At 40.2% G+C, this 10,517-nt stretch overlaps 3 protein-coding genes across 3 annotated transcripts; all 3 read left to right on the top strand.

Annotated features, from left to right (window-relative positions):
- The first annotated feature begins 536 nt into the window (after positions 1 to 536).
- Positions 537 to 2,293, top strand: LOC149954522 (uncharacterized). The gene is made up of 3 exons (XM_090169938.1): positions 537 to 658; positions 714 to 1,525; positions 1,866 to 2,293. Exons 1-3 carry the CDS (start codon positions 537 to 539, stop codon positions 2,291 to 2,293), a joined length of 1,362 nt encoding a protein of 453 aa, XP_090026064.1.
- A 153-nt stretch (positions 2,294 to 2,446) lies between these two features.
- On the top strand, positions 2,447 to 3,232 carry LOC149954521 (uncharacterized). The gene has a single exon (XM_090169937.1). The coding sequence runs from the start codon at positions 2,447 to 2,449 to the stop codon at positions 3,230 to 3,232; it is 786 nt and encodes a 261-aa protein (XP_090026063.1).
- Positions 3,233 to 3,256: 24 nt separating this feature from the next.
- Positions 3,257 to 4,217, top strand: LOC149954520 (uncharacterized). The gene is made up of 2 exons (XM_090169936.1): positions 3,257 to 3,605; positions 3,706 to 4,217. Exons 1-2 carry the CDS (start codon positions 3,257 to 3,259, stop codon positions 4,215 to 4,217), a joined length of 861 nt encoding a protein of 286 aa, XP_090026062.1.
- Positions 4,218 to 10,517: the final 6,300 nt, after the last annotated feature.

The raw sequence follows: 10,517 nt of genomic DNA, 5'->3' as shown, positions 1-10,517 counted from the left end.
AGAATTGAGAATGCAGTAGGTCAAACAGTGGATCAATTATCTCATGTCGTATTGAAGCTGTACGTGGATATAGTGGAGAAGGTTTCGAAAGATTTGGACGAAGCTCACGAAGGCATAGCTAAAACCATTGATCCAGCAGGTGACTTCGATCTTCACGAAACCGAGTACAACGCCAATATCGCTCGGATTGAGCAATTAAATGTCTCGTTGGTCACTGAAGCCAACACAAGAGCAGCCAATGCACCAGTTAGGCCAGCCAGGCCAATTAGCGAATTTCGATTAAATAAGTTGGAGCTTCCTACCTTCAGCGGAGGTTTCATCGATCGCTTACCGGTCCACGATCTTTTATGGCAACCGTACACAACAACGAATCCCTAACGGGAGCTCAGAAGTTTCAATACTTGAAGTCATCATTACGAAACGAAGCAGCACTCATAATTCAATCTATCCCGGTAACTGACGCTAATTACTTGGAAGCTTGGGATATCTTGGACAATCGTTAAGAACAAAAGATAAATCATCGACACCACAACTAAATGCATAAGAGCACTCAAAAATCTACAAGAACCAGTTCAACACTGGGACGCCATCCTACTACACCTTATAAAAGAAAAACTCGATTCAGAATCTCGCCGGCAATGGGAACTATCCCTGAGGGGTAACGGAATGCCAAATTTCGACGAACTCGTAATAATCCTGGAGTAACGGGCCAGAGCGTTGGCAGCAGCCCCGCCAGCACCTACGAATATTGCAATCACCAAATCCAAGGCTCTAATACATCAGAGGCTGAGTACAAAAGCTCATCATGGTACTCTGAGCGAGTCTTGCAACTTTTGTAACGAAAACCATTCAACGTACCGATGTACAAAATTTCTGAACGCATCTTCAGCCGAGCGCTGGAACATGTTTAAGAATAATTCCATGTGTTTCAACTGCTTACGAACTGACCATCAAAGCAACGAATGCAAATCTGGCCATTGTAGAAAGTGTAAATTCAGACATATGCTTTTACATCCAGACGTACAAGAGAAGGAACCGCCAAAAATGAAGGCTATCTCTGGCATCGTTTCATGCCCTTCTCGAGACCTAAACGGAACCTCTCAAGTGATTTTGGCAACGGCAATGGTCCAAGTCAAGGGTTTCGGCGATCAACTATTTCCAGCCCGAGCATTGCTGGACTCAGGATCGGAGGTGACGATCGAGGCAATAATTCTGAACAAGGTTACGGACAAGCTACCGAACAGTCCGTTCGACCCGAGATCCTGCGAGCATTTAAAGGGCTTGAATCTCGCAGACCCGACGTTTCATATCCCCGGACACGTGAATATTCTACTAGGTGTGGATGTGTACCTAAGTCTCTTGCAAGATGGAATTTGCAAGGGCAAAGAAGATCTTCCCGGTGCCTTTAACACTCGTTTCGGATGGACAATTTCCGGTCCACTACTCATAAAAGGAAGAAGTCCGACGATAAAGGTCCAACATTGCAAATTGGAAGATGAATCGAAGACATCCACCCTCGAAGAATGTTAACACCAACTGAAACCCAATGCGAACAGCTTTTCGAAGAATCGCATACGCGTGACTCGACAGGAAGATTCACCGTACGATTGCCAATGAAAAAGAACCCGCCAATTCTGGGGGAATCCAGGCACATGGCCGTTCGTCGGTTCTTACAAACAGAACGACGTTTACAATTCAAGTACCGCAAGTTCATGGGAGAATACCTGGCTCTTGGACACATGGAACTCATTCCAGACGATGTCAAAAACAAACACAAATCCACCGTTCTACTTACAACAGACTATAACTAATTAAATGAGACCTAGCTGTGCCCCTAAAAAATTATCACGCGTTATTCAAAAAAGATAGTACCACCACAAAAGTCCAAGTCGTGTTCGACGCATCAGCCAAATCTACATCGGGCGTTTCATTAAACGACACGCTTCTCGTCAGACCGAAACTTCAAGATGATCTAGTCAATCTGCTTATTCGATTTCGTCAACATCGCATTGTCATGAAAGCAGATCTTACCAAGATATTTCGCCAAATTTGGGTACACCCGGATGACAGGGATTACCAAAGAATTGTATGGCGAACTAACCCCAACGAACCGTTGCAAAATTATCCGTTGCTAACAGTCACATATGGAACCACATCAGCGCCATACTTGGCAACGAAAGTCTTGAAGCAGCTCAGTCAGTACGTTAAGGACGAACTCCCACTGGCGTCTTCAGCTGTGAAAAATGACTTCTACGTGGATAATTTGATGTCCGGTGAAGAAACAATGCAATAGGCCTTGAAACTTCAAGCTGAAATAATTCAAGCTACGTCTCAAGGTGGTTTTGAGATCCGTTATTGGGCATCCAATGTAGCGGCATTGTTGTATCCATTCCCCGCAAACCTAAAAGATCTTCAAAAACCACTATCAATCGATAACGACGAATCAATGAAGACCCTTCGTCTCTTTTGGACTCCTTCTACTGACCACTTTTCGTTCGTGGTTACTTCTTCTCAATCAAGAATTTCGATCACCAAGCGAACAATTCTATCGGATACGGCCAGAGTATTTGATCCCCTGGGTCTACTCACTCCAGTTACAATTCGAGCCAAACTTCTCCCACAGGAAATGTGGCAGATCAAATTAAATTGGGACGAACCTCTACCCCAATCACTCAAAAATAAATGGAGGTCATTTCGAACAGACTTACCAAAAATCGAAAACATAACCGTACAACAACACATTTCGCAAGCGAACGCTACACAAGCTAGCTTACATGGATTTTGTGACGCTTTGGAGAAGGCCTACGCAGCGACGGTTTATCTGAAGACCGTAAACGCCCAAGGAAGGATCAAGGCGCAAATAATCGCTGCAAAAACAAAGGTCGCTCCGTTAAAACTAATCACTCTGCCGAGGTTGGAACTTTGTGGAGCATCACTTCTTGCCTCTCTGATGCAACTTGTCAGAGAGTCTCTGAAAATGGAAATTACCGACGTTCATTGTTGGTCGGACTCAACAATCGTCCTAGCATGGTTGAAGTCTGCACCTCAACATTGGAAAACATTCGTGGCTAATCGGGTTTCCGAAATACACGAAAAGCTACCGAAGGCTCAAGGGCATCACAAAAACCCAGCTGACTCTGCCTCACGAGGAATCTCCGCTAACGAGCTTCCTCAAAATGAGTTGTGGTTGCATGGACCTGACGACTTGGATTCTCTTCTAACAACAAGATAACAGAACGATAACCAACAATAGCCAATGAACTGCTTGTCGGAAGAAAGACGAGTAGTCGCGTTGGTGACGCATTGTCAAATGGAAATAACCTTACTAACAAAATATTCGTCGCTAAGCAAACTCCTTCACGTCACCGCTTACATACTGCGGTTAATTTTCAATTGTTGCCACGTGAAAGAAGAACGAATTTCTGGTGCTCTATCAAGAAAAGAAAACGAAAAGGCCTTATTTCATTGGATTAGAGTCGTTCAAAACAACAGTTTTGGCAAAGAGATAAGCCGCCTCAAACAAAACAAGAAACTACCAACGAAAAGCAAAATTCTATCGTTACAACCGTACGTCAACGAGAAAGGAATTCTCAATCCAACCTATCGTATGAAAAAATGCACCCAGCATTGCTATCAAGACACAGCAAAATGACCAACCTTCAAATTCAACACGAGCACGAGAATTATTTTGACGGCGGTGCTCAGTTGCTAGCAACTACCTTGCAAAAGCGTTTTTGGGTCGTGGACTTCGCGATGCCATACGCTTCCACATTCGAAGATGTATTCCGTGCGTTCGCCAACAGGCCATCACGGCGAAACAACTAATGGGCGATCTACCCCAGGCCAGGGTAAATCCAGCACGAGCCTTTTTGAAGTGCGGCGTTGACAACGCAGGCCCATTCACCCTTAGACTCATGAAAGGACGAGGCCATCTCCGGTTTAAGGGCTACATTTCGGTCTTCGTCTGCTTTACCACGCGAGCGATTCATTTGGAATTGGTCAGCGTCATGACCACCGACGCATTTCTCGCAGCCTTAAAACGCTTTGTCGCTCGACGAGGAAAATGCTCGGATATCTACAGCGACTGCGGAACAAATCCATCGTCTCCGCGAACAACAACGAACAAATGTCAAGATGGCTCGCTGACGAAGGTACGAGCTGGCACTTCAACCCACCTACCGCTCCACATTTTGGAGGTCTTTGAGAAGCAAGAGTGAAGTCAGTGATGTATCACTTGAAATGAAATCTTGGCACTACAATTCTTAACTTTGAAGAAATGCAAACGCTTCTATGCCAAATAGAAGCCTGCCTAAATTCGCGTCCATTGACGGCGTTAAGCTCGGACCAAACCGACTTCGCCGCTTCAACACCCGGACACTTCTTAATCGGAGATGCGCTTACCGCCATCCCAGAACCCGACTTGACTTCAGAAAAGGTCAATCGTCTGTCGCGTTGACAGTTGGGCCAACAATTCCTACAACACTTCTGGAAACGTTGGAGAAGTGAATGTTTGTCGCGCCTTCAACATAGACCGAAATGGACAACACCTAATCCAAATCTAGGCGTCGATGAACTAGTGCTGCTTAAGGATGAAGACCTTCCTCCTACGAAGTGGAGAATGGGAAGAATAACGCAACTTCATCCCGGAGAAGACAACCACGTTCGCGTAGTTTCAGTCAGAACAGCTGACAAAATATTAAAAATGCCCGTCGTAAAATTATGTCAATTGCCCCTAGACTAAATCTTTTCCTAAACATTTTTGTTAATTGAAATCAATTATTTCAAGGTGGGTGGAATGTTTAGTATTGTATATATATCTTTAAAATCTCCAAACACATGTACCTAAAGTTTTCGTATTTTTATCCACTGCGCGATCTTACATTTATATCGCGCACAGAGATAAGGGAGTGCGTTTACCGATAGGGGCACCTGCGGGCGGGGGAAACGGGGGTGAAACAGGCCCCTGTAGGGGCCCCATTTTGCGTACATTTTCGGCAGGTCAAAAGGTTAGGTCAATAGGTTAGATGATTTACGATGTTATAAAACCTGGGTCAATAGGTTATCTGCCCCTATGCAAACAGCCGTCAAAACCGATCCGTCATAGTTAATGTCGGGCCCCTGTCTTTCGAGTTGGTAATAAATAGGGGATACATGCTGGGATGAAAGAAGGAGGAACAGTTCCTCCTAAACGTTGGATTTTCAAATAAATAAATTATGAATTTTAAAACCGTTTAAAGTCTCTTTTCATTTGGTTTTTCACAATGTGTTTCCCTTCACTTCTAAAAATACTTACTTAAGTTAGTTTGTATGAAATACTTACTAATACCCGAAAGATGGACTTTAGAGTGGATAAGATTTGTAAATATCATTTCGAAACTAATAATTTTCACGCTTTATTTAAGTCAAGCAATTAAATTTTTAAAAATGAAAGAAGTTAAACAATACAAATATAGTCAGAAAGATATTATAAAAACACTAAAATTAAAATTAAATGAAAAACTCTTTATTCAACTTTAATACGTTACGCTATTTAAGAAACGTAATTTTAGAAAACAGACATAACGTAAAACCAATGTGATGAAACAAAAATAATATTAAAACGACTTATATTTTCTTACACACGATTTTGCGGTACCACACAGCGATTTTGTGAGATTTCACAACGGCGCAATTATTAGGGTCACGGTGAAAATGACAATGTTTATACAAAGAATGGTAGATAATTTAGGACAGTCTAAATCCTCGACGTTAACTCCTATGAAATCCGATAAAACTTTGGCCTTTACTAAACCTTTACAAAAAAAAACGTGAACCCTTGTTCTTTTATATAATTTGCGATGGCTCCTAGGCTGTTGTAGTCTTCCCGTCCGTCGTCCCAACGGAGATCGCAAATGTTCCAATACAACCATCTACACTGCCATTTATCTTCTTCCGTAAGACTGGAATATGGATATGGTGGTTTAAAGGTCCAGACGTTATGCTTCTCCGTTTCCGCATCGTAAATAGCTAACTCTTTAATTATCATTTCTCCATTCACACGGAAAAAGTTTGCCTCGATAAAACATGTCCTTTTCATTTCTAGAAATAAACTTGTTTTAAAAAAAATTAGAACATGTAATTAAGACTTCGCTCTGAAAACACTGAAGCTTCCATCAGTCCAGTAACTTTACCATATGAAAAATTTTCATCAGGTCAATTGAACCCAAAAACATTTTCTACGTTATTAGTACTTTGCACAGATATTCTGACTTGAACCGGGGTTTTTAATGCTTGTTGAATTGAATGGATAAATTATTTCAGCTTTTATATAAAGGATATCGGTTGGATAGAAAAAAATCTTATTCAAAAGCTGAAGTATATTTTATTATTTAACACCATCACTTAAAAACCACTTTGTCCAAGTCTGATAAGCGGAGTTGGATAATTTTTCGATTCAATTATTGTAATTCTGGGGAAAAAAATTGCATGTAATTAAGTTTTCGCATTGAAAGAAGCTTCAGTGTTTTCATAGTGAAATGTAAGGGGAGTTGGCTTTAAATATAGTGGAAAATTACCTTTGTTATTCTATGTTCACCCATTGAGTATGGTAGCAGATGAAAAAAAATTAATTAGCCAAACTAATACTGTTATATATGCAAATATTTCACTCAGAATCAAAATTATTGACTCCCAAAAAATATTAAGCTATTTTATTATTAACATACAGAGCTAGTCAGACTTAGGGAAGCGTGTTTTAAGATAAGTTAAAAATGAATTTGGGGAAAAAAATTGCTTGAGTTTTTAATTTTACGTTACAGAGTGGCTCCCATTTAATTCTGAGTGAAAAATTTTCAAAAGTCAAAGTTATTGGATTGCATGAAACTTTAGTGTTTACAAATTTTTCACTCGAATCATCACATTAACTGAACCCAGAAATATTTATCGCGACAGATATTGCATTCACTAGTGGTAAATACACGCTTGGTTATAAATTCATATATATTTCTTATAATAGTTTCTAGTGAAGGCTACCAGTAATTAAGAATTAACATTACAACTAAATAATTATATATAAAAATAATGTGATTTCTAAGGTAGCTTTAAAAAAATAACCTAAAACAATCTTACTTTTTAAAAATGACTCTTTAATATCAAAAATCGTCTGTCATACTCGGAAACAATTAATTGATCACTGATGTCGTTTCTAATATTTCTTCAGCTTTTAAAGAAAAAAAAGAGTTACTCGAGAAGGGTAAAATAGTCCATATTTAAATTTACAGTGATTCTTATTTTGCATTCCACTTTCATTTTAATCCTTAAGATAGAATCGTTCAGTACTTTGCGGATATAAAAAGAGGGACTCGTTTAAATGGAAATATTTTTAAACTTCATTTTAATATCATTAGCGTGTAAGTGGTGCATATACCCAAAATTGAACCGCAAGTTCAGATATGCAAATACATAGAAAATACTATAAAAACATCTTAACTCTACTTTTAATACATCAAAAAAATTCCGATATTCAAATATTTCAAAATACTCAATTAATGTACTAAGTTACGTTTAAAAAGAACCTTTCGTAAACATGAATTCATCCAATTGTTAAACATAGATTCCAGATTAGATGGTGTATGTATGATGGGTAAGACTCTTGTCAGAAAGATGAATTCTGCTTTTAATATGTTAAAATACATTTCGACTATACAAATATAGTTTTCGCACTTTAAATTTAAATATAGACTATTTTACCATTCTCGAGTATCTTGCATATTGAAATTGTTACGCATACAGGGTTACCATTTAATTTTGGAATAGATCACCAAGCTAAAAATATAAAAATTGATAAAAACTTACATGGCTACGTCCTCATCCGAGAACAGCGGAGATGGATTTCTAGTGGACTTGGTTGGATACAAAAAAAGAACAGAGTTGTGATGTCTTAGGGACCAAATCCCTTGGTTTTTATACCCAAAAGGACCCCCCATACACACTTTGAGGGGCACCCAAATACGTAGGGGCCATTTGGGATAGTTAAGAGGTTCTATTCCCGCTACTAGTTTATGGGCCTTCATAAAGTTCTACGCGCAAAAAAAAAATTTTGGTGGGAACACTCGTTTGTTATAACCATTTTAGCGCTAAGAATCCACACCTGATGTAAAAAGTTGGGGGCCACTTTTTCAATTTATTCGCCATGGTCTCTACAAATCATAGAATGTCGTAGAAAAATAAACAGTTTTTATAATACACTCGGCTCTTTTTTACCAAAACGACACTTTTAGCTAGCAAGGGGGGACACCCGCTGTGTCTATTTTACGCGCTGGGGGTAAGGGCCATTCTCTAGCTACCCTTTACCCCTTAGGGCCCATATTCCGTAAGACGGATAGCTTTGCGCATCGTGAAATTGTTTGAAAATAATGTTACACGGGGAAAGTGTTTGTCGGCGAAAACACAAAAGGCTCGACCCATTGAACTATTTGGATTTATTACATAACACCACTCGCACGTTGAGTAAAGTGTTTGACAGATGCCGTAAGGGGGCATTCCCTAAGACGGATAGGTTTTTGACAAGTGGTTGAGAAATAATGATGGGCCTATTGACCTATGGGTAAATAGGAACATTACTCGGGTTTATAGCTACTGGCTGTTTGCATAACATCATGTCAGATGATTCCACCACCCCCACCGAATAGGGACGCTAAAGGGGAGATCCTCCAACTATCGATAAATCATATGACCCTATTGACCTACCGAAAATGAACGCAAATGGGGTCTATATATAAAGCATTCACCACCGTCATCCATCGGCAGTACACTACAACCCGTTTCTCGAGCATCATGTCTAAACGAAGCTGTGTAGATAACGTTCCAGGGCCTACTAAAATGTCTAAATTTGACCCGACTCAGCGGAAAGTTAACCCTCGGTATTCACTTTCATCCGAGCTTTTCGTTCACGTCTGAACTCGATATATCTGTAGCTCTATGCAATAAAATCACACACCAGGTCTTTGAAATGTCTTCGCTCGCCTGGGATGATTTATACGGCCACTGGGAACAAATAAATGATCCCCAACGGTTGCCCTTTCGATCACCGTTCCCGCTATCTGATGCGCTAGTGACCGCCGCCATGTCTGACCAAAAAGAATTAACCTTGCAAAGTACGATATCCGAAGCGTCGGTCGTAATCAAAGCGCCGGAAACTCGAGAATTGGACAGACTCAAATATTTCATTAATTCGCACATTCAACTCCTTAAAGTGAACCAAAAACTCTTTGAATTAATGGGTTACGTTATAACCGATAATTATCGTAAAATTTACGAAATATTGTAGAAAGAACCATGTGCACCCAACAATTTATTTCTATCGGATGAACATGAAAGGTATGATACCGTTGTCCGCTATGCGTCCAATTACGTAACCGCATTTAAAATTATTGACGATTTTAAAGAAACAGTGGCTAATCAAAATATGTTTTGTGTATTTAACTTTTACAATTTGTTTACTATGGTATCTACAAACCATAAATATATTAAAAATAAATTGTTTTATCTTTAAGCGTTTTTTTTTCATCCGCTTAATGTACTGTAACTTTGAATGTATAAATAAAACCTTATAATTTTTATACACTCTTCTCTTTTTTTCCAAAACACTTTTACCGATGACCGCCCGCTATTTTACGGTACCCTTAGGGGCCCGAAAGTGTTTGTCGGCAGAAACCCTATTTATTACTAACTCGAAAGACAGGGGCCCAACATTAACTATGACGGATCGGTTTTGACGGCTGTTTGCATAACATCGTTGTCCACACCGCCATAGGGGCAGATAACCTATTGACCCAGGTTTTATAACATCGTAAATCATCTAACCTATTGACCTAACCTTTTGACCCGCCGAAAATGTACGCAAAATGGGGCCCCTACAGGGGCCTGTTTCACCCCCGTTTCCCCTATTTAACGGTTTATAGCTGTTTGCATAACATCGTTGTCCACACCTGCCGAAGAGGGGCAGATAAACTACAATGAGGGTAACATCGTAAATCATCTAACCTATTGACCTAACCTTTTGACCCCGCCGAATATTGCCGCAAATGGGGCCCCTACAGGGGCCCGTTTCCCCTATTTAACGGTTTATAGCTGTTTGCATAACATCGTTGTCCACACCGCCATAGGGGCAGATAACCTATTGACCCAGGTTTTATAACATCGTAAATCATCTAACCTATTGACCTAACCTTTTGACCCCGCCGAATATTGCCGCAAAATGGGGCCCCTACAGGGGCCCGTTTCACCCCCGTTTCCCCCGCCCGCAGGTGCCCCTATCGGTAGACGCACTCCCTTATCTTTGCGCACGTTTTAAAAATTGCGAGAATAAAATCGCGTGTATTTTCGGCTAACGTTTTTTAAGTTTTTAAAAAGAGAACAAATGTTTTCATTCAAATAAAAAGTGTGGATTTTTGACTTTCCATAAAATTCCGTTATAATTAAAGGTGTTGTGTTTGTCACTAGATGGCGTTATTAGACAAGGCGCGCTCTGATTGGTT

This window comes from Leiobunum rupestre, chromosome 3 (assembly GCF_980474605.1).
Source record: "Leiobunum rupestre chromosome 3, qqLeiRupe1.1.hap1, whole genome shotgun sequence".
Taxonomy (NCBI): domain Eukaryota; kingdom Metazoa; phylum Arthropoda; class Arachnida; order Opiliones; family Sclerosomatidae; genus Leiobunum; species Leiobunum rupestre.
Note: the sequence above shows the minus strand (reverse complement) of the source record. Positions and strands in the feature narration are given on the sequence as shown.

Bases quoted from the DNA above. Each gene is read 5' to 3' on its own strand.
- LOC149954522 (XM_090169938.1), top strand. From the start codon at position 537: ATGCATAAGAGCACTCAAAAATCTACAAGAACCAGTTCAACACTGGGA. The intron at 659-713 runs GTAACGGAATGC...GTAACGGGCCAG, and splicing joins ATGGGAACTATCCCTGAGGG to AGCGTTGGCAGCAGCCCCGC. The intron at 1,526-1,865 runs GTTAACACCAAC...TATTCAAAAAAG, and splicing joins GACATCCACCCTCGAAGAAT to ATAGTACCACCACAAAAGTC.
- LOC149954521 (XM_090169937.1), top strand. From the start codon at position 2,447: ATGAAGACCCTTCGTCTCTTTTGGACTCCTTCTACTGACCACTTTTCG.
- LOC149954520 (XM_090169936.1), top strand. From the start codon at position 3,257: ATGAACTGCTTGTCGGAAGAAAGACGAGTAGTCGCGTTGGTGACGCAT. The intron at 3,606-3,705 runs GTATGAAAAAAT...GGCGGTGCTCAG, and splicing joins AATTCTCAATCCAACCTATC to TTGCTAGCAACTACCTTGCA.